This window comes from Diorhabda sublineata, chromosome X (assembly GCF_026230105.1).
Source record: "Diorhabda sublineata isolate icDioSubl1.1 chromosome X, icDioSubl1.1, whole genome shotgun sequence".
Lineage (NCBI taxonomy): Eukaryota > Metazoa > Arthropoda > Insecta > Coleoptera > Chrysomelidae > Diorhabda > Diorhabda sublineata.
Window position 1 is genome coordinate 14587791 of NC_079485.1, and position 24130 is coordinate 14611920.

General features: G+C 32.7%; 3 protein-coding genes across 21 annotated transcripts in view; 1 reads left to right on the forward strand and 2 right to left on the reverse strand.

Annotated features, from left to right (window-relative positions):
• Window positions 1-1491: 1491 nt before the first annotated feature.
• LOC130450691 (ubiquinone biosynthesis O-methyltransferase, mitochondrial) lies at window positions 1492-6556 on the reverse strand. 4 transcript variants are annotated; one of them, XM_056789238.1, is made up of 5 exons: window positions 2913-2994; window positions 2577-2630; window positions 2316-2527; window positions 1851-2261; window positions 1492-1789 (listed from the first exon to the last, which is right to left on the reverse strand). In XM_056789238.1, the coding sequence occupies exons 2-5, from the start codon at window positions 2612-2614 to the stop codon at window positions 1668-1670; spliced, it is 783 nt and encodes a 260-aa protein (XP_056645216.1). In that variant the 5' UTR covers window positions 2615-2630; window positions 2913-2994; the 3' UTR covers window positions 1492-1667. The 4 variants fall into 4 exon arrangements, with proteins under 4 accessions (XP_056645216.1, XP_056645220.1, XP_056645218.1 ...); XM_056789242.1 differs by having other exon boundaries at window positions 2836-2973; XM_056789240.1 differs by lacking the exon at window positions 2913-2994 and adding an exon at window positions 6473-6556 and having other exon boundaries at window positions 1549-1789.
• LOC130450692 (uncharacterized protein C15orf61 homolog) lies at window positions 2979-6542 on the reverse strand. 4 transcript variants are annotated; one of them, XM_056789244.1, is made up of 4 exons: window positions 6473-6542; window positions 3511-3646; window positions 3279-3462; window positions 2979-3227 (listed from the first exon to the last, which is right to left on the reverse strand). In XM_056789244.1, exons 2-4 carry the CDS (start codon window positions 3640-3642, stop codon window positions 3100-3102), a joined length of 444 nt encoding a protein of 147 aa, XP_056645222.1. In that variant the 5' UTR covers window positions 3643-3646; window positions 6473-6542; the 3' UTR covers window positions 2979-3099. The 4 variants fall into 4 exon arrangements, with proteins under 4 accessions (XP_056645222.1, XP_056645224.1, XP_056645223.1 ...); XM_056789246.1 differs by lacking the exon at window positions 6473-6542 and adding an exon at window positions 4203-4345; XM_056789245.1 differs by lacking the exon at window positions 6473-6542 and adding an exon at window positions 4006-4345.
• The window catches only part of LOC130450689 (rho guanine nucleotide exchange factor 18), a 103817-nt gene continuing 83398 nt past the window's right edge, over window positions 3712-24130 (forward strand). For 4 of the 13 annotated variants that reach the window (XM_056789225.1, XM_056789227.1, XM_056789226.1 and 1 more), the window contains exon 1: window positions 3723-4125. In XM_056789225.1, the coding sequence (XP_056645203.1) occupies window positions 4080-4125 (46 nt within the window). In that variant the 5' untranslated portion in view covers window positions 3723-4079. Of the gene's footprint in view, window positions 4126-24130 lie in introns of all 13 variants that reach the window. The other 9 variants (XM_056789229.1, XM_056789234.1, XM_056789235.1 and 6 more) reach the window with 4 other exon arrangements.

Genomic DNA, 24130 nt, shown 5'->3' on the forward strand with positions numbered 1-24130 from the left:
CGTTCATGCAATAAGCAATACAAAGGTGGACGTTCTATCGAGGTACCTTGTATTTTAAACTTTTTTGAGCAGATTGCCGTACCATTTTTGGCTTAATAATAGTTTTTTACAAAGTTGAGAATTTTAGTTTAACTGGCACAGTCAGATTGCGGCCTTGCAAAAATCTGGACCTCAGGTGGGCAGCAACCAAAGGATACGGAGGCAGACATCCCTGAGCGGGAGCAGTGGAATGGTGACTCCAAGGGCGCTATACTATATAATAAAGTCACCTGATATACAGATGGCTGCAAGATGAATGGCTTGCCCAAAGCAAGCTTCTGCGATTTTTTTTACCTTTGGGAACACGCCACTATCTTGCAAGTCGAGGTATTCGCTGTTATGGCATGTAGACGGGTGATGCTCAATCTGCTCACATAGCAAAGCTGCCATACAAACCATAACGGCCGAAAAGGGGCTAGCGCTGGAGTGCGAGAAAGTCCTACAAGATTTGGTGAGTGATGGTTTCAAGATCCAGCTCGTTTGCCAGACTGAGATCAGAGAAATCACTGATGGGTTCAGTGTCAAAACAAGACACGAACTATCGCAACTATCCCTGCATCAGTGAGATTAATGATAACTGGTTTTTGGGTAGTGACGAATTTTATTTCATTATAGTTTATAAACGATTTAGGTTGAAAAGTTTTTGGAAAAAAGAAAACCATGTCAAAATGAAAAAAAAATCTTAGTATTTCATTTTAGCTTTCGAACTTTTGGTTTGGTTTTTTTGATTTCCTGCAGATATCTTGGGTATCCTGTCAATCCCTCTTGAGATTCCTGTAGTAGTCAGACATCATATTTTTATTCCACCTACCTTGGTGCCTACCCTCCATTTATTTTATGTTAAAATGAAATAAAGTGTGAAGTAGTATTCCATTTGAGCTTCAGAACTTCGGTTTTTTTTCTGCAGATCTCTTGTGTGTCTTGGCAATTCCTCTTGAGATACCAGAAGTAGTTGGCCATCATATTTTTATTACACCTACCTTGGTACCGCTTTTCCATTTCTTTTATGTCACCTTGCTCTTGGCTGTAATCGCCTAGGTTATCAGGGAAATAGTCAAGATAGGAATGTAGAAAGTGTACCTATACGCTTATGTATTTTTTTATAGCATAACATTGTACTCTGGATCTTTATTGTTGCCCCGAAGAACTTCTTTAAAGTTCAACCAAGCTAGTTTCATACTTTGAGTTTTCCAAATTTTTCTGAAAGCAGGCATCTTGTTTTGATAAAGGGGGTCACAAATTACTCTATGTCCAGCAGTGGTAGCAAAATCTTTTCAGGGTCAATCAACAGTTCATGTAGGATGTTTTTCGTACCAAGTTCAAAATTTTGTCGTTTAGGCCAAAATTTGTGTGTGTGTGTGTGTCTGATTATCATGTGGCCAGGAATTAATCCTCACATTAGAAATTATCGATTTATAAGTTAACCAGACGTAATAGAAAAAAAAAAACAAATTGCATTTTTGGAATCAATGTGAAAAATTTTGGCATAGATTTTAATTATAATCACAAACAAAATAGTGAAAATTTCTTTGGTATTCAAATTTATTTATACTGATGTAGTTTAAATTCAAAACAAATAATTTAATATACAAATCTAATCAAAAAATATGGAAACAAATTAACAAACACTAATTCTTTGATAATTTAACAGCATTTAGGGCAAATAAAAATGTCGTATCTGAACACCAGTACCAACAGTTTCCCACAGGATTGTACAATAAACCATGAATCATTTCAGTTCTACAATTATCTGAAACAAATATGTTTAGTTGTCACTAGAAGTATCTGAAATTAAACTTTAGAATACTCACTATCTTCCAATAATCTCTGCAAGGTGGTAGGAGATATAAATTTTTCATACTGATGGGTACCTTGTGGCATTACTCCTAAAATGTCTTCAGCTACAATTATCCCAAATACATTCGATTGCCATGTTTTACCAGGGGTTGTTATGAAAATTTTTCCGTTTGGTTTTAAACATTTCAAACATGCTTCAATAAATGAAGATTTATTTGTAATGTGTTCAATAACTTCTGAAGCCACGACTGCGTCATATTTTTCACAAGCTTCTTCAGCATGTTGCTCAATAGTTGATACAATGTAATTTACTTTTGTATTGAAGAGCTGAGCGTGAGATTTAGCAGAATTGATGAGGTGTTCATTCGCATCTAATCCTGTTACCTCTGCACCGATTTTCGCTAATGGTTCAGATAAAATTCCACCTGAAATTTTCGGAGTTTACAATATGTTTAATAAAGTAATTTCTATTCTCATACCTCCACAACCAACATCCAAAATAGTGCATCCTGCTAGAGGTAATGCAGGATTCTTAATTTCTTTGCTAATCACGAGAGATTCTCTGATCCATGGTACTCTGATTTTGTTCATAGCATGCAGAGGTTTCATAGCACCGAATTCATCCCACCACATGTTAACGTATTTTTTGAAATGCTCCATTTCTTGTTTATCAACTATTGTAGAATATAATCTACAAAAAAATTTTATAATATGTGGATAATACTATAAATGTTACTTACCGTGGAGGAATAGCATATTTCATAATATGTTTCAGCATGTTCTACACTGTAAAGCTAAAAGCATACTAATGTTAATAGATGAAATAGTATATAGTATTTCTATTTATTTAAAAATAAATACAAAGAAGTAACAACAAATTGAACAAAAATAAATTATTTAGGTAATCTTGAATTTAACTTTGTACAAAACGTCCCTGTGTATTTGAGAGCTCAAATAGATGAGACATTTGAAGCTTATAGAAATTTTTGTTTTAATTACCAATTCATGAAACTTAATAACTTAAAATTAATACCAATTAATATTATTAATTATCAAAATTAAATACGAATATATACTTATTTTTCTAACAGCTTCTAAACAGTTTGTAATAGAAAAACAATCAACATATACATAACCTCGTCAACCTTCATAATGTCAAAGTCATTTGTTAGCAATTATTTATAGGCATTTTTTGGCAATATATTTATTTTCTAAAAGTATATTAATACATTATGATTATAAAACTATTGGTATTTTAACATTTTAATAAAGTGATCCTTTATCTTCAGCGTATAGGAAATAAATTTCTACGTCTCCTCTACTGGTTTTAACGATTTCTGAATGTTTTATTAGTATAGTTGCTGCAACTCCATATGCAAGACAAGGCAGTCCTAAAACGAATGATTATTAAATATAAAACTACTGTATTGAATTGTTATTACCCAAATTAATGACTTTTATTATTCTGAAAAATATATCTTCTACATTCAAATTCTGATAAGCTCTTTTTGTACAATGATATTTTATGTATGGGAAACATCCAGTTCGTAATATGTGGTAATTCGATTTTCCCACTCTCCAATTAAAGTGTGATTTTCCCCACTGATCATCAATTACACTCGAATACTAGAAATTTCATAAGTAATTTCCATTTTCTTTTTATAATAAACTTACTTTTATAAAATACGAAGTCCAAGGTGGTTCATCAGATTGTTTAATGTACTTAGTAAGTACCTCGGAAGACGTAGGTTTGAGTCCATTTTGAAAATTATAAAAAATATTTCTAGTGGGAATTTTTATCATCATAATTCTAAAATAAAATTTGTATGACGTCATGGTACTACTATGAATTTAGAAAAAGAAAATTAAATTGGCAACGCTGCAGTACTAAAAAATGGAGCTCATCAAGAAATAGCTTTTTAATTTATAAATAAAAGTAACAAGTGTCAAAACACGGGCGCTCCCAAAAGACCCAATATCCAAAAGAAGCAGAATAATTAATTTTAATTACTAACAAATATAATATTCTGTGATAAGTAATTTGGAATATGATCTAATTAAATTTGTTAAAAGTAGCAAGTGAAAGGTGATAGAAGTTTTTGACAGTGTATTGTACTGTAAACTCAGTTATTGTACACAATATTATATTGAGTGTAAATATGTACTTACTATAAACTTATTTAAAACATACGGTTTGTCAAATTTAAATTAAGTGGGATGAAATGGAATATCGCTGCTAGAACATGGAAAAACATTTAGAACAAGACCCGTTAATTCCAGTGTCTTCAGGTAAATCAAACATTTTCATAGTACTTGTATGCGCAAGTTATATCTTATTCTTAATATAAATTTTCTCTTAATCTTACCTTGATCTATAAATCACTTAAACATTACACTCTATGCTACCTATATGCCAACTATAGAGTGTTGAGGTTAGAATTTTGTCAAGAACCTTCAAATTTAAACAAATAGAACATTGTTTATTTTTATTGTGATGTACTACAAATTGCTATAAAATATTAAATTTGTTAATTAAACTAGTAGGAATGTTAATATAATTAATACTGATGATTTTTTATATTATTGTATAAGCCTATTTTCAATTTCATAGACAATTTGTTAGACATATATTTATAAAAAAATATTTACGATAATTTCAGAGTTTTAACAAATAGTATATCCTTGATTTACAATTTTATTTAACAGATTTAAATAAAAATATATAATAACTATCATAATATTGCAATTGTAAATGTGAAATTTCTAAGGAAATTTGAAAATATAATTTTTATTTTTGGTTAGAACTTCATGACCCTGACCTGTCTTATGAACAAGTTATTGCTAATGCAAGTATGTGTAAAGCTTGGTTTATGCAGCCAAAATTAAAACTAAATTAAAATTAACATTAAACTAAACATTCTTGATAGTAGTTTATTGGTTTATGTAGTAAATTAATGATGATTAAAATTACTAGTAAACCAATGGAAAATCCCTGTATGGCTCCTTTTTGTTATACAAATGTGGAAAGCTCCTGACATTGTCTACTATTGTCTAAAGGACATTGCTAACTTTCAGACTTTGATTTTTCCTATTTTTTTTTAATAAAACACCATGGGGGAAATCGGCACAATATCGCAAATAATATTTCCAAAACAAGAACAAGGATGTTGTAAACAAAACAATACAACCAATACAGACTGACCTAACATATTCTGTCTTCATAATTTCACAAAATTTAGGAATTAAACTAATAAGTTGAAAGTTGGCGAATTCTTAGTTTAATTTTAATCTAAATTTACTGCATGAACTAAAAGTATCATTTCAGTGTCTTTCAACTAGATTAATTTTTATTTGTTAGTTTAATGTTTAATTTTCAATTTTGGCTGTATAAACCAAACTTAAGATAAGTTAATTAAATTTCTCCCAAATATAACATGACAATAAAAGTTTTCACTTCAAATGTTGGTTTTTCATAAAAAAGGCTGTTGTACTATTTGAAACTTTTGAATTAAAAATTACCCATAATTTATCGATATTTTCAAAACTTTTTAAATAATTATCACTACAAGAACTTCATTATTTCAAGTTTTATTCTTATATCAGATAGGTAAATATTATTTTACTGCGATTCTGTATATGGTGCTAACAAAACAGTTCTATATGTCACAAAAGAGGTCTATTTCAACCCTCATGTGACAAGACAATATGGTTCTTGAACTATGCAGAAGTTTTGTTTCAAGTTAACAAAAGTGCTAAAGAATCTAACAAAACAGAAAAATCTATCTATAGTAATAGTCTAGTAACTTGAAGACTGTTTGCTTTCGATTTACAAATTTTGTGCTGACTAAAAATCTTCCTCTCCGTCGTATTTAACAGATTTAGTACCAGGCGACTTCTGAATAAAAAATGTGTTAAATGAGAAGAGTTTTGACACTGAGAAAGTCACGTTTTTCAGTAATTCCTCTAGAATAAGTACATTTCGAGCCTTGGAGATTAATTCAGATTTTTTGTTACTTTTCTATTGTATTTTTTGATCACATCTCGTATTGCGAGGTTCTAAAAGTAACCACGATCAAAGAATGTACCTCGACTTCTAAAACAGATGAAAATGTTCAAAAGTGAACAAAGTTTGTGCCTTCAAACTTATATTAGAACAGTTGCTTTCGATTAACGAATTTTGTGGAGAATAAAAATATTCCACTCCGTCGTACTCACCAGATTTAGTACCAGGTGACTTCTGAATGAAAAATGTGTTAAATGAGAAGAGTTTTGACATTGAGAAAGTCCCCTTTTTTCAGAAATTCCTCTAGAATAAGTACGAGCCAAGGAGGTTAATTCCGATTTTGTATTATTTTTCCCTTGTATTTTTTGATCACATCTCGTATATGCACACTAGTTTCATTAATTTTAAGCAAGTCACTTAAATATTTTAACAATTAAGGTAACTCAAAAAAATAATCTAAACTAATAATTATTTATGAAGTAGGATAAAATTAGTAGACAAGGTTTTTCATGTCTCAAATATGGACGTAATTTTTTATCTCTGAATATTGGACTACTAATTTAGGTCTAATTCCTTTCAACATACTGTATTACATATATAATTTAAGAGATAGATAAAAACAGTCAAACTTACAAATAAAAAAAAGGAAATTTCTCTAGAACCGGAGTGGTATTCACACTTCTATCTCCCGGAATCGACGGAAGCCGACATCCCTCTGGAACAAAATATTTTTGCGCAAGCGCCGACAATCGATTTGGCGTCGCGACGTCCTTCCCGGCCGGGTATCTTCAGTTGTTCTGGAGTGTCCGAAATGCGCTCTACGTCGATGTCTCTCTGCTAGTAATATAATACAACAGGTATTTTGTGTTTCTTGCTTAAGCACTTTCGTAGTTTTCAAGATTTCCATCGTTTTATCCCTTTTTTTTGTAAGTTTCCTTTCTTTTTTAGTTGTTGTGAAATTGTTTTTAATATGTTGTTTATTCTACTTCCTAGTTGTTGTTTTTCTTTGGGAAATCAATACAGGTAGCTGTTGAATGTATTCTATTTGAATTTTTAATTTAATTTTTGCCACTGTTGAATATACAACGCAAAGCGAATTTTTTTGTGTGTGAAAAATTGTAAAAATACCTCGCTAAAATCAAAAATATCATATTTAATCAATTGAAAAATGAAGAAAAATCGTAAGAATTCATCATTATAAACAATTATTATATATACAGCGTGTTTAATTAATATAGACATTAATTGATAAAATTTTTGAAATTGGGGTATTGTTGTAGTTTAAAGTTGACAAAATGAAATTTAAATTTCCAAAATGGTGGATTAAAAATCAAATTTTTTGAAACTGCATTCAATTTTGAGAGATAATAAAGTTTTTCTTTATACTTTTGAGGTTATTCTGAATAATATAAAAGTTGTTATAGTTTAATCACTTTTTCGATAGAAAGTCGTAAAAAACTTTTAATATTTTTTCAAATAATGCTGACTCAATTGTTCCTGTTCATATTTCGAATCAAATTATTTCTCCCTTAATAAACTTTACTGTCGATTAAATCTGTACCGTTCAGACAAAAATTTGCCTGAATTATAGACCAATTTTGGCGTTTTCAGACTCCGTCAGTATGACGTATATTTTCAGAAACTGAATTGAATATATACTCGCGAGCAACTTTATAATGAAACAAAAAGGAATCTTAAATTCGTCTAAATAATGATTTTCTTCAGTAAGCGCCGTTTTAATTCGATAGGATTCAAGTCCTGACTACGCGCTGGCCAATCTATAGCGGCAATTTCGACATCTTGTAAATACTGCCTGCACCTGCACTATGTGGAGGGCATGTCGCCGATGATAGTGGGGAACGACGTGGTACCCTAAAATTTCGTCTTTGTATCATTTCGCCTTTCAACCGCCAGTTTCAATAAAAATCTCGTCCTCTTCTATCGTTACCATGCAGACACGGAGCCCCATTGTTCATTAATCCAATTAACGTATTATCAGGTAAATCGGTGAGCTGGAGTTAATTTGGGGTCTCTAGCTGGTGTTTTTGGCTCAAGATTAGCTGACTGAAATCTTCTTTTGGTTGTCCAGCCATTCATAGCTACTCCCCGCGTTTCTTTGAGCTCTTATTGGACTTAAACACCAGTGAGGGCACCATGTGCTGACAATTAATCGGTCATGTCTCTCGAATGAGCATCTTTTTCATCCGGAATCGTGTCTTCGATGAAAGTTACCAGCTTCTTGGTTGGTAACGACTGGTAACTCTAGATACAGCAGACTTGGCCTTGTCGTTAAAGTGAGTTGCTCCTTTGATGGGCTGGGGTGATTGGCCTGTAATTGCATTGCTTTAAGTTGAAAAAATGAAAAAAATAACGACCAAATGGGAATTTGAAAAAAGAAGAAAGCACCAGCCTGAAAAAACTGTTTTTCCTGGTTTGGTGATATATTTGGGTTTTTCTTTTGTTTTTGTTTAATTTTTTTTATAGGTTGGTGGGTTGATAGGGGGTGGGCGGTTGCAGCTGCAGATGCATTATCCCTTATCGTCGGTCATGTGGCTGGTGAATTGGTCCATCAGGTTACAGAAAAACCTCAGACAACGTGTAACACCGACGATTAGTGCTGGGGGTCTGGTGATAACCTTGTATAAGAGTCACTTACCCTTAATTAGTACAAGCTTAAAAAGGGTGGTAACCAATCAAAACATATTGTTGGACTTGATAGCAAGATAATATATTAGATATTAGCCTATATAAAGCTAGGTTTTTCGGGGGAAATGTGTTATAGTTATTTATTTTCGAAACTCGTGAAAGGTGAGGTGAAAATCCCACCTCGATACACATTGTTATCTAAATTTCCCGTTTCAAGGTGAAGCAAGTACCTTTTCGGTTGGGACAATCTATTCAATGTTACGTTTGCATGCGAATAGGTACAATAGCTTCGAATATTATCAGTCGGTTTTTGTTGATAAGTGTGTTTGGAATTTATTTTGTGTCATTCACTCGTTTTTCATTTTCGCTTAATAATTTCATTGGACGTTAAATTTTGTGATCGAATTTTCAACGAGGACGATAGTTTTTTGTAAGTATTTGAATCAACTTATCGTTATTTAGATCAGGGCCGTAGACCGAACACCTCATTCAAATAATGGGGTACCTACCAACTTTCCGATTCTCTATTTCTCTATACACGAGGCGTGATAAAAAATATCGGGATCGAATTTATATACCAGCAAATACTTATTATGTATTTAAATCAACTAGGTGTTGGAACAAAGAATTAACGAGTGGATTGTTGTTAGGGATTTAATCAAGAAAAGCTGGACGTCAACTCACGTCCACAGGATCAAATATTTTGCAAAGCATCATAAGCTAATCACAACCTGAATTATCGTCAAATTTTGGGTTTATTTAATACTTCTCACTTCACGGTTTGATGCAAAGACCTGGAATCTTGAATGGAATATCATCTTTTTTTGTAATGAATCGAAATTATTTTTGGGGATAAATGATAGTCGTGAGAGGGTGAGATTTTTTGTACCGCACTATCCATGCGATTAAAAATGTTTCGATCTGAAAATTCAACGTTAATTATTAATTTTTCCCCGTTTTCCAACGGTCGTATTTGTCTCAAATTTTGATAAAATACTCACCTAACCCTAATACATATATTTTCAAAAAAAGGAAACGTCAATTTTATTTATCTTTCAAAAATTATTTGAACAAACTAATTTTGAAACAGAAGAAACCTAAAATCAAATGATTTAGAAACATAAATACTTTTATATTGATAATATACGAGCATTGTCCCAGAAGTATCCGGTCCAACAAAAAAAAAACAAAAAAAAATTGGAAAAAATACAGTTTCCCCAGCGATGTTCAATAAGTTCGATACCTTTTTTATAATAAGAATCGTCAAGCTCTTCAAAATAAAAATTAACTGTTGATATGACCTTTTCATTGTTGGAAAATCTTTGACCAAGGAGCCAGAAAATAATCCGAGGGGGATAAATCTGGCGAATAGGGTGCATGAGGTAGCAATTCAAAGTTTAATTCATTAAATTTGTCCATTGCAATAATGGATGTTTCAGCTGGTGCATTGTCTTGATGAAACAACACTTCTTAGACAAATGCTTGATCCCTTCGCTTAAACCCTGATGGTTTTACCTTTATTAAGGTAGTCCATGAAAATTATCGCATGAGCATTCGAAGCTATTTTTTTAGGTATTTGGAACCATTCGCATAGGTTTTGCAGCCCTCTCCAACCTGATATCTTGCCTTCCACGATAAGTTCTAGCAAACCGTATTTTTCATTCCGAAATATATAGGAAGGACTCTTTTTTTTTTCTTAATAGTTACAACCAATTCTAGATCTTCTCAGATTCTTCTCAGCACCTCCTTATTGGTTACTTTATCAGTCCAAGGTATTATTAAAATGCGTCATTACAGCCACATTTCAAAAGCTTCTAATTTTTGTATTGTTGCTATTTTTAGTGTCCACTCTTCCAGACCGTAAAGCAGCGTGGCTCGCCATCGGGTATCAATGCTCAGTGTTATTTTCAGTGGGTTTGGGTTCTTTGTTGAGAAATGATGAAGTCCAAAGTTGACAAATTTTCAGTTTATTGAACAAAGTTTTCAAAAGGTACCTTTTGAATCGTTTGACAACACTTATTTTTATTAACAAAACTCTTACTAAACAGTCGTCGGATTGTTGCTCAATACTTAACAATTTTTGAGATTACAAATTTGAGCACGTTTTCCTGTCACCATTTTATTTCACTTTATCACTGTCACTTGAACATATCAAAAAATGCTAATCGCCTGCCAACTTAACTAAATTAAAATTAACATGAACATGGTTACCAACTTTGACTCTATATAAAACAAAATAGTGTAAGGTAAGGATAGGGTCAAGGCTGGGATAGGTCGGATCAATTCTCAACATTGCGGTTGCTCAAGAGCTCTCTTATCTCTAAATCAGGGTTCCATTCATCATTAATTGTATATGGTATTTGAAGAGGTGTACTCTCTCAATGGGATCAGTTTCTATATGCAGATCTACATTTTGTATTTTTCTCTTACTAATCACCATAAATTTGGTTTTCTTTCTGTTGATCTTAAAACCAACTTCGACGTTATCTGCCAATAAGACAAAGCGGAGATTGTTGAATGGTACACCGTTAATTTTGATGCCCTTCCAGTGCCTCTACAGATATTTGCTTTGAGTATAAGTTGAACAGCAACGGCAATAGAATGCAACTCTTCCTAACTCCCCTAGCAATGCCTAGGTCTTGACTTTTCATGTCTCCATAATGGATATTTGCTTTTTGATTCCAATACAGATTTTTCTGAATATCCTTGGTGTCGAGTCCTGAACGATATAATAAGTTTGTTGTGGTTGATAGTGTTATATGCTTTCTCGTAATCTATAAAGCAACGATAAACATCTTTTTGTTGATCTAGGCATTTTTGAATCGCAAAGTGTTCGATCTATTTCTAGTTACCCTAGACCCGTTCCAAGCATAAACAAGATATTGCGATACCATAGCAACGAACAATAACTCATTAGAAGTGTCAGTGTAAAGTTTGAAGTCAAAAAAGTAAACCAGAGTTACGCAATAAATTAAAAGAAAAAAGATGTCCACTACCTGTATTTAAAAGGGTTAAGAGGTAAGCAGATTTACGAAGATATGCCTCGTAATACCCTTGGTGATCAATGTCCTTCGTATGTGACCGTGAAAAATTGGCATGCAAGCTTCAAAAGAGGTATATTTTCCATTAAAGATGATGACCGATCGGGAAGGAGGCCAGTTTCTGTGTCAGTCCCCGAAAATATCGATGCAGTTCATGACATGATTTTATCAGACTGTTGAATTGGGCTAAAACGGATATTTGAAGCACTGAATATTTCATACGATCGCGTATCATATATAATCATATAGTTCACGTTCATTTGGACATGAGGAAAATTGCTGCAAAATGGATCCCGAAATGTTTGAATGTTGACCAAAAGCGTGCAAGGGTAGAAGCATCGCGTTCGATCTGCGATCGATTTGAAAACGATGTAGACTTCTTAAACCTAATTGTTACTATGGATGAGACTTGGGTACATTTCTACGATCCAGAAACAAAGCAAAATCGATGGAATGGCGACACTCTGGTTCTACAAGACCTAAGAAGTTTCGTGTCCAAAAATCTGCTGGAAAAGTTCTTGCTTCAGGGATTGCCATGGAGTAATCATGATTGATTTTATGGATAAGGGTGAAACAATAACTGGAGATTACTATTCGACATTACTGACTACTCTACGGGGAAAAATTAAAAGAGAAAAGACGCGAAAAGCTATCCAAAGGTGTTTTGTTTTTGCAGGACAACGCCCCTGCACACAAATCTCATGTTGCCATGCAAAAAATTCATGATTTAGGGTTTGAATTACTAGAACACCCCCCTTATTCACCAGATTTGGCTCCATCCAACTATCATCTCTTTCCTCAACTGAAAAAAAGTTTAATAGGTCGTAAATTTTCCTCCTCCAATGAGAAGGTAATAAAAGCTGTGGTTTGCAGAGCAAGAAGAAACATTTTTTTTGAAAGGTCTAGAGACGTTGCAGGTTCACTGTAATAAATGTTTCCAATTAAGAGGAGAATAAGGTGAGTAATAAAATATTTTGATATTAAAATTTTGTTTGAATCTATAGAAGGCTAAGAATTTTTCAATATATCCTCGTAAACTTAGATTTCAACCAGTCGGATGGAATTTGACCGATATCGTAGATCGTATTAAATAGGTTTTACACGATATTCAGATTGTTATCATTGATAACTTTCAAAAATTCAACCAGTATTTCATCGCATCCTGTTGCTTTTCCATCCTTTGTTTGTTCTAGGGCTTTTATTACCATTATCTCGGGTCTATCCAGATCAAGAGTGTTCATTGCATGACGATCATCAGTAAACAAATTAGGTTTTTCATATCTCCAACTGCTCCTCCTTGTCTATATCTATACCTTGTTGTTTTCGTCTACCAACTTTCCAAACTGTCTTTTCCTGTTAGTATAGGTAAATTTTTTGACTCTTCTATGTACGTTAAAGCTGTGTTCGTTCCATCTATCTATCTATCTCTCCATAATTTTTTCCATGTTTACAAATTCACTGAAAACGTTCATGATGGCTGCCAAACGAATATAAAACAAAATAGCGTCATCAATTTAAGTTAGATCGTGTACTTTCTAATACGGTGGTATTTTTCAAGCTACTACCGACATCTCTAGATAAGGCCAGGTACTTCTGGAACCATCCTCGTAGTGACCTAATTTTTCATAGATTCTCGTATATTTTTCTTCCAGCAAGTGTTTATATAAAAAAATTTAAACAAAACTGTATTGTAGATATGCTTTGAAATTAAATGTCTATTAAAAATATTACAGTCTCAAACTACTTCCTTAACAGCCAGATCTAATTCAGTGCGTTTGGAAAATTTCCATAGATTTAGTAATTTGTTCAAAAACTAAAAACCTTACATTATTCAACATCTTTATCTAAAACAAATGCAAGTAATATCAACCTAACTGTTTATAAAACATAGAAATATATTTAGTTCGGTAATCCACAAAGACAGAAGTTATTATTAGAAAAAAATCCATTGTGAATTAATGACGCAGTGGCGGGCTGCTGTATCGTTCAGATGAACTCAAAAACAAATCAAACCTCAAAGAAGAATGAAATTATAGTATTTTTTGCAATATAAGGAAGCGCCTCTACCACCGAAACCCATATAAAATTCGATAAGACCTAAAAGTCGTAAAATTATGGCTATACCACGACTATTTAAAACTATCTGTAAATGGCAAAATACTTATAGTAGAATCATGAAAATTTCTACGTTTGGGTTTTCGGATACGATCTTTTTAAATAAAATATTTTCAAAGATGGCCGACTACCGGTTCTACCGGAAATCCACTGTAACTTTGTTATTTTACATAGACCACCCTGTATATTAATACACTTTTGAAATGTATGTAAAATTTCAGTATATTCTTGTCTAAACAATTTTTTCGAAAAATGCATACTTTTTGAGTTATTTTTTTTTTGTAAAAAATTTGATCGTTGCAGACCTTTATAAATTATTTTTTTACGAGGATACCCTTAAAGATATGAAAATTGTTTCTGTTCGGTTGCTTTTAGCAGGGTCAGACGTATTTGATTCTATTTTGAAAAATTGTTCATTTTATACAGGGTGTGTATAAAAAGTGTACAAAGTTTAACTTCATAAATATCAAATTTCTTTATTTTTTTGAAAAGAATCAACCGGATTTTTCTTTTTTAATGCATTCAGGGGTAAAAATAAGGTAAATTCATGTATACTTTCCTATACCTAAACGTTACCGTTATCCAGGTATTAAATGTTTTCTGTAAATTTTTAGAGATGCAGGTGTGGTCTAATATATATTTTGACACGTTGATACAAGCACTAAGAAATTAAAGTATTTTTCTTTATCATGTCTAGATCTATAAAAAAAATCAAATCAAATTGTATTTACTAATCCTATTCCAACTTTTAGTCGTTTCCGAGATATTTGAGGTTTTAAATCTGCATCTCTAAAAATTTACAGAAAACATTGAATATCTGGATAACGGTGAGGTTTAGGTATAGGAAAGTATACATGAATTTGCCTTATTTTTCACCCCTGAATGCATTAAAATAGAAACAAACCGGGTGGTTCTATTTAAAAAATAAAGAAATTTGATAATTATGAAGTTAAACTTTGAACACTTTTTATACACACCCTGTATAAAATAAAAACATTTTCAACACAGATTCAAATACGTCTGACCTTGCTAAAAGCAACCGAACAGAAATCATTTTCATATATTTAAAGGTATTCTTGTAAAAAAATAATTTATAAGGGTCTGCAACTGTCAAATTTTTTACAAAAAAATTAATACCTCAAAAAGCATGCATTTTTCGAAAAAAGTTTTTAGACAAAAGTATAATATAATTTCACGTAGATATCAAAAATGTATTAATATACAGGGTGTTCTATATAAAATAACAAAGTTACAGTCGACTTCCGGTAGAACCGGAAGTCGGCCATATACAGATAGTTATAACTCGTCGTGGGACACCCTGTATAGTATGAATATTAGTATTTCATTTATGTGAATAAAAAATAAGTAGAAAACACCATATTTAAATTATATCACATTTTTGAGGGAAGTTTTGGAAGTTCTGTGTGTGAAAGTGAATTTTCTTTAAAAATTTATATTAAATTCTGAATTTTTGTATAATTAAGTTCTTACTGGTGCAACTCTAATCTTCTAGAACACGCAGTAAGTTTAAAGCTCAAAGTTCGTTGCTTCGCTTAATTCCTTTATTATTTTCCTTAGTTTAACCTAACCTCCTAACCCTAATTTTAAGCACTCATGTCATTGGATTCGGGGGGCCCTGGGCCTCCCCATCCCAAACCACTTGACAATCACATATCACAATCCAACACAACCAAGATCTCAATAAAAAGTTATGAAGCATATGATAAAGTCCCTTACATTGTAGTAGTTGAAACGTAAAATTAAAAACATAGGTAATATACATCCAGTCGCAGTAGGGAAAATGTTAAAACAAGGCAATATTAAAGGCATTAAAAAAATTACTAGGAAAGGAAGAAACAGAATTGGAATTGAATTCATCACCTCACACTAATAAAATAATATCAGAAAAAGACTGGGATGCATTTATCCCTTCGTCACTAGATTCAAGAGAATCATGAAGAAAAGGAAGCAGGAGAGTTTTAAATCATTTACGGAATCATTAAGCAGAGACTATCCCATTGGAGAGGTTTGGAAGGTTGTGAGAAAATATGCAAAACGAGGGAAAGAAAGTGGGACCCACTGTACTGAGTCTGAACAATGGTTAGAAACAATGTTGGATGCGATGACCCCGACGATCATTCAGAGGGACGAAGAAGTTATTATATTTAGAAATTCAGCTCCTTCGCCACCAATTAGTGTCGATGAATTACGTTCGTTTCTAATGAAGAAAAAGAGGGATACAGGACCAGAAAAAGATCATACAACTTACTCAATGCTGGCGAAACTTACCAGAGATCATGATCAAAAATTTGCTCGCAACAAAACATTCAATGATCTACAAGTCGGCTTCCGAAAAGGCAGAGGAGTAATGGAATGTCTCACAAAATTAGCTCTAGAGATTTATACGGCATTTATTGAAGGGAAAAGAACGTTATGCATATTCTTGGATATCTCTGCAGCCTATGATAATGTTTTTTTGGATAAATTAGCACAACACCTAAGTGACATGGAAATCAATGCCGACATTATTCTTTTAATCACAGATATGTTGACAGCAAGGAGAATATTTATAAGATCGCCAAATTCTGGCCGGTTAATTGGTACTAGACAATCTTTGAAGGGGCTATCACAGGGCTCTCCCCTAAGTCCACTGCTATTCAATGTCTACACAGCAAGTTTGAGGAAGGTTGTTAATTGTTCTATAAAAGTTATCCAGTATGTAAATGATATTGTACTGACTTACTCACACTCTAATATCGATCACTTAAGGTACAGTATGGAAGAAGCTCTACACCAAGTTAATGAATGGCTTATCGAACATGGCATGGAAATTTCTGTTAACAAAACTAAGGCGATGATATTCAGTAAGAGGAAACTTCGACAATACGTAGAGCCTATTGGACTTGGAAAGAACATATAAACAACAGCTGTCTGAAAGCAGGTGAAGGAATCAAAGTGATGAGAGCTTTCACCATAACTTATTGGGAAGCCAACCCTTCAGTTCTCCTCAATATCTACAGGGGAATTGTAAGACCACATCTTGAGTATGGTATGGGAATAATCTGCAAGGTTTCAAAGGAGATATGGAAAAAACTAGATAGGGTACAATATCAGGCAATTAGAACAGCCTTGGGATTTATGAAATCAACCCCAACCAACATTTTACTTGGGGAGGCATCAGAAACTAGCTTATTTTAGTGTGGTTGAATGCGAAATTCTGTTTTAAATTATTATCATTGAAAAATGATGAGATAGGAAGATCACTGATCACGTTTTATCAATTATTTAATGAGGAGCCGACGTTTTAGAGAAAAGGACCTCCACCACACTTACTGGAGGGTTTAGATTTAGCTTTACAATATATAGATAAACTGGAAATCACAGAGGGTTATCCATGCTACAACTACTAATACTGGTCGCAAATACGGAAACTGGAGTGGTTAAATTCCAACATTTTTAAGGGCACAATAGGCTGCAATGAAAAATATTTAGAAATAATGAAGGAATACAATGAATATTCTAAAATTTCCACGGATGCTTCTCTAGACAAAGATCGGGAGCATGCGCAATTGGGATCACTCAAAGGAACCAAAAAATGAACATTGCCCGAAGAATCGGAAACCTGACTCCAAATTGTAGAGCAGAGATGATTGCAATTGAAGAAACTTTAGAAGAAAGTAGCGAAAAGCAGGATAAAATTATAATCGTTTCGGATTCGATGAGTGCCTTAAAAAAATTTTCTGTTTCTCATTTAATGGCCAAAAAGATAATATCACTCTGTATACCAGACAACTAATCATGTCTAATATGGAAAATGGAAAAGACGTCAAATTATTATGGGTACCAAGTCATTCAGGAATCACAGGAAATGAAAAAGCGGATAAATTAGCCAATCAAGGAAGGCAACAAAATTTAATGTATATAAATACAATATAAATATAAATTACATTCGTTGATATATGGCCAAGAATCAAAGAAGAATTATGGAAAAAGTGGACTCAACTTTATCGAAGTGAGAGCGAAATCAAAGGAATAAATTTCTTCTCTATAGAAAATAGGCTCAACAATGCTAAACTAACAAAAAAAGCGATTACAATTATCAATAGAATGAGATCAACACATTGCAGCACCCCACAATATCTATATAAAATAAATGCTAAGGAAGATCCTTACTGGACAATTAGGAGATTTGAACCACACTTTTCTTTGTTGCTCGATTAGATCATCACAAAATGATAACTTGTACAAAGATCTGCTTAAGTACAATCAAGCCCCCATTAATGTATATTCGCTTTTTTTGGCTCCAGGGTCAAAGTCAGTTGAACTCTTAGTCAAATACCTAACGAGAAATGATTTAACATTCTAAGTAGACAGTAGGCGCTTATAACCAATTATGTAATGCATGGCTTAGCTTATAATAATTGTAGAATCATAGATAATCCTTTTACCTACATAGGAGCTACTTTCTAGAGCTGTTTCCATATCCTACTCTCCCGGTGCAACCCTCTGTGAAATGTCCTGGATACACCACAGGACGAGAAGAGTCTCTATCTACCACCCTCTGTAATAACCTAATCCTATTTTGAAGAGCATGAAGCAGGTCTTCATACGTACCATGTGGTACACTTTTCAAATAAACTGGTAACTACCAAAACACAGATCCTGGCTGTATGTCGTCAGACAAAAGGCCAATAGAGAGAGAAGAAGAAGAAGAATATCACATTTTTATTTAAACGTTGGTTAACCTGCGAAACTTGGTCCTAGAAGTTTGAAAATATATTTGCGCGTGCGTTGAGAGGTTGTTGAGTAAGATTTCTGCCATATTGACACCCTGTATATTGGGAAGGTATTGTGTAGGGCCGCATTATTATATTGTTGCTTCATTGACTATAGAATGAGAATTTTGTTGTGGTGCCCCAGGTATCTGTTTTAGTACCATTTAATTTGCTGTTTATAGCTTCGATATTTCTAATAATGTTTTCAAAACAAAGTAACCGAACGACAAAAGTTCAATGTCGGTCCTTTTCCGTGGCGCCGCTGTTCTGTACGATAAATAGGTCAAGACCGTCTCCGGGATGAAATCCAGACCTACTTTAAAAACGATAGAAACGCGACTCTAAGCTAGCCTAAAAATGTTTTCAGAAGGGCTCTACCACGAGAAATATTAGAGATTACGGTAGTTGAATCAAATGTATTCAAAAAGAAATATGAAACTAGTTTTGGTGAGATTTTTATACGGTATTTCAGATATTTTTTCGAAATATCAATATAAAATCATTAATTTTAAACTCTATCCATATTAGAATTTAAATCAATCAGTATTAAAATATTCGGTAATTATGCAGTTTCACCTCCGATCACTTTGAAATTTAAATAAAATAAAGACATTGAGTTACTTTTAAGGTAAATAACCTAACCTAACCTAACCTTACCTTAAAATTAACTCAATGTCTTTATTTTAGTTTCCTATGCAAGAAACGCGGAAAGTCACCTGTTCTTAAAACTGTACGAAATTCAAAACTTCCATCAGGTTTATTTCTGAGTATTTGATATATAATGATCAATTTTTAGCCTGCAACTTTCTTAGCATTTTTCATAATTGAAACTAAACTTCTAACAAAAACGTAATGTTTATAGTTAGTAAATTTGAGTCAACGCCTACTTTACTTGCTAAGCTGTCTGAAAACAGATTTTTAGTCCTTACACTCTCATGCACTCGGAAGAACGAGTTTGAGGAAAAATAAGATTCTGGAGGATTGTGCTCCTTTGGAATTCTAATGCAGGTTGTAACATGCCATTCGGCTCTTTACGTTTTTATTAAAACATTTTGAAATTCTTTTGTTCATGTATTGTGGGTCGGTAGTCACTTTTTAATTATGAGTAAGAAAAAGGTAAGGTCTTAAAGTTTATAGGGATTGTGGAACTGGAGTAATTGGTCTTCAGCTTTAATAGGGGTACAACCAGAGAGTATGAAGTTGTCCCTATTCAATATAATCAGGGTGTCGGTATTTACGGATTTTTGTATTAAAAAAAATTAACGTATAGATGGTAAATCCCATTTTTGAATTCTGTAGAATTGGCAGAGAGTAGTTTAAGTTTAAGGAAACTTTGCCTATTCCAAGCAGTGTGAAATGCTCAAAAATTCTCGTATCTGCATTGTTTTGAATTCCAGAAATGTTTTATTTTGTTGAAATTTATTGAAACCAGAAAAGAAAACAATCGCGAGTTTATTTATAGTAAGTACTAATACCCAATGTTGTCTGTTTATTGTGTAGTTTTGAATGATTTAGAAAAATATATTTGATGAGTAAAAATTCCAATGAGCGCCCTTACAACGCGTTTTTTTTCTTATTTAAAATTTTTCTTATATAAAATTGTAGTATTTACTTTTTAGACTAATATCTCAATTAAAGCAATTGTAGATTGACTGCTTTAGAATTTTTGTGTGTTCCAACTGTGCCATATCAAAGTTACAGTTTTTCATATGAAACACCCTATATTTTATTGCATATTCGGAATCACATACAATAATAAAGGGTTGTGATTTGTTTTACGAGGTATTTAAAAAGTTGCAACCAATTTTCCATAAAAATCGTAACAAGTTCCAAATCTTATACAATGTAGTAAAAAATTCTGAAAAATTATTTATTTTCTTAATATTCGTTGAATTTGATACAGGGTGAATCAAAATACCATTACATTATTTTCTCGGTTTTCTCGAAAAAACTACCAACATATTGTTTTTCGATTTAGCGGTTTGGAACAGTTTTTGGTATTTTAAAGAATTTGAACTATGGCAACACCTTGTAGATGGTAAATAATTTTAAAATTTAAAAACTAATGACAAATATAATCCCTTAAATTTTCAAAATTATATCTCATAGGCACTGAACTTTATCTCATTAATAAATCAACCTGTATATTACCCTGCAGCTTCTAATTATCTACAAAACCCTGATTCGTATTTACTCTGTGATAGCAACGACTCAATTGTAGTCACAGCTTACTACTTAAGGATATTCGTATTTAAAAGTGTAATGTTGCCGGTTCTAACTCTTCTAATTTTGTAGCTTTAAGAGTTGACTTTGTACAATCCTCTGAAATGTAAACCGATTTTATTTCTAAATGACCTATTTATCGACAATAAACAAATGTAGGTCGAAGGTCATTACAAAAAGTGATTAATTAGGTTTGGTAGAACCTGACGAGATAAAAGGATAACGAGTTATCTTCCTATTTATTTCGAAAATTTATCGCTTCATTTAATGATAGTACAAAGAAAATCATTTGATTTTCTAAACAAAAAAAACTCGTAATAATCTGGTAATATTTTGGAACCTCCATTGTCAATACAGGTTTTTTCTTGTCAATTTATTCAATAATGGTTAAAGTACAATGTTAAAATATCTATAAAAGTAAATTATGTTGATTAATTAATTGAGAATTCTGCGTACTATTCAAATTGATGTGAGTTTTTATTTTAATTAATTATTACCTCATTAATAAATAATACCGAACCTAACCTAACCTAACCTAAACCTGTTCTTTTATTAATTAAATGATCATTTTGAGCAACATATTTTCCCTTGTGGTGTCCACTTCGGGATATATTTTGATATTCTGTTGTCTGACATCTTCCTTATCCTCTGTCATCTGGATTTACCTTCCATTCTTCCCCAGAACTCCATTAACCATAATCACTGAAAAATCTAATTTCCATAATATGTGGTTGTTTTCTTTCGATTGTGATTTATAGCTAATGCTAATAGTTAGAGTTTCTTCAGTCCAGCTCGAGTAGGAGACGAATGACTTTTCGTCCTTCCATAATTAACCAGGATCTAATCTTTCCCTTTTGGTTCCATTTTTTGACTGTTATCGCTTGGTTAGGTTAGGGGAATCGTCGAACGGTTCTGGTTCAATGGATGGAGTTGCCTGTTAACCCTTCCTCTTTTGCCAACTGCTATGCACATTCTGGTGCAATTGAATGGATTTTTATCCTAGGAAATGTATCTGTAGCCACAAAGACAAATAAATAGGGAACGATAAAACATAATTTCTAAGCGACAGTGCTTGTTTTTCGAATTATTATTATATATCTGACTAATTTCATGTTTTTGTTGTTATACCTTAGTTTGTTTGGGTTAAATAGATGACGAAATCGAAGGTATTCAATTGCTATAAGTTTATGTGAGTATATTGTAATCAAATTAGTGATATATAGGTACACAGGATGTTTATGTGTTATTAATGTTAGATATGCGAAATTACGTAACTATCAGTCGAGAGCTAAATATCTACCTCTGAATATTTTCGCATTGAATCACTGATAACACATTTCCTTCTTATTACAAAATGAATATTTCTAATATTTATCAACGCATTATCATCCCATAAAATGTTAATTAACATTATACATTAGGATATAGAAACGATTACGAATTGCATATTTCTAATTATTTTATAATTACATAATTAGGAATTCATTAATTACAAATGTAAACACAACAAACATTCTCTAGGAGTTTTTAGATTAATTTTTATGCGGTGAATATCTACGAGGATGGTCCCAGAAGTACCTGAAGGTGGTTGCTTGAAAAATACCACTGTATAAGAAAGTAGACAATCAATACACCATATGTTTCAAGTTTGAAGACGCCACGTCGTTTGATATGAGACTGCTCCTTGGGTAGCAAAGTTTAGACGAGACCGTACGAAATAGGAAGATCAGCAATGCAGATATGTTGAAGAAAATCCACTGGATGATAGTCTATTGAGAATGTGCAAGCTAGAAGACACAGTAGGTCTTTCAAAAAGTTCAGTACATCGCATATAAACTGGAAATTTTGACATGAGAAAACTGTTTGCAAGATGGGTGCCGCGTTTGTTCACAATGGAACAAAAACAGCGTCGTGAAGATGTTTTCATTGAGTGTTTCACAATGTTTTACAGAAATAACCATGGATGAAACGTGGATCCATTATTTTACATCCAAAGCAAAAGTACAATTAAAAACAATGGACTGAAAAGGGAAAATTGGATTCAAAGAAGACAAAGATCGTTCTATCTACAGGCAAGGTAATGGCGTCGGTTTTTTGGGATGCGCGTGGAATAAATTCCATTGACTATCTTGAAAAAGGAAAAACTGTAGTATTATGCGAACTTATTGCAACGCAATCAAGCAAAAATGGCCGCATTTGGCTAAGAAGAAAGTGTTGTTTCATCAATACATCACACATATGTTAAGAAAATGATCAACATTAATGAATTAAAGTTTGAATTGCTACCTCATGCCCCATTATCGCCATATTTAGCCCTCTTAGATTATTTTCTGTTCCGAAACTTGTAAAAATGTTTCGGTGGTCAAAGATCTTCCAAAAATGAAGAGAGGTTTCCCAGTAGTTAATGGCCATTTTGAGGAGATTGACGTTAAACTAAATAATTACCGATTTTACTAAGAAAAATTCAATTTCTTGTTCAGTTTTTTGCCAGTGACTTGCTAAAAATCACTGAGACAACGCTGTTTCAACCCTTTTTTTCGTTTCAATTAATAGAAGTGGAGCTTACAATATAATAGCGGTTAAGACAAGACACAAAAGTCCCATCGATCACGCTCGTATAATTTTTTTTATCGAAGTTAATTCCCTACAAAAAAAGGTATCAATACTTTTTGACTACGAAGCAGCATTCTCGAGTTAGAGCGTTTTGAAACAACCAAAAGCTTTTATCGAAAATATTTTTTTCTCCGGATCGCACTGCCGTAAACTAACAATAAATTCAAAAACGTCATTGTTTGATTGTAGTTTTATATTTAAATATCTGAATAACTTAAGTTATTTCTGTGCATTTGTTTATAGACCAGGAGCTTTATATTATTGAGGACGTGTGTATACATTGCGTTAGTCATCATTATTTAATTGAAAATAATCAACGGATTTAGGCTGCATAATCATGATAGATAAGGGTTGTTAAAAATTTGGAATTTTGTGAGAAAAACTCAATAGAATTCTCAGTAGGCTCCGTTACCTCTGAGCACGACATCTTGGTGGTGTGCTCCAAGGTAACCTATCCTAACATAGGTAAGTACCTAGTAAACTACGTTAAGATAGGTTCCTTGGAGTACACCACGATTATCATATATCAAGCTGCAACAGCGTCACAAAATGATCTAATGATCGTATTCTATTGCAAAATGATTGCAATCAAAATTTTTGAAATCTGTCTGGTCGTGGTCTAACGTAAAGAAGTGAAGGAGTGCTGATCATAAAATAAACTACCTCCATGCTCTAGGATAATGAACTGAATACCTAACTGAACATCTAATCATTAAACTATTAATTAATTGGTAATTTAATGAATAGCATCACAAATATCGTTATGTAAAAATTCTATAAGGTGCTTCGCGTCAAGATTTTCCTCCAAAAATAGTCAATTAATAATTGAAATTGATAATTTTGCGACGATACGATGTATTTGTAGTGAATGTGCTTAG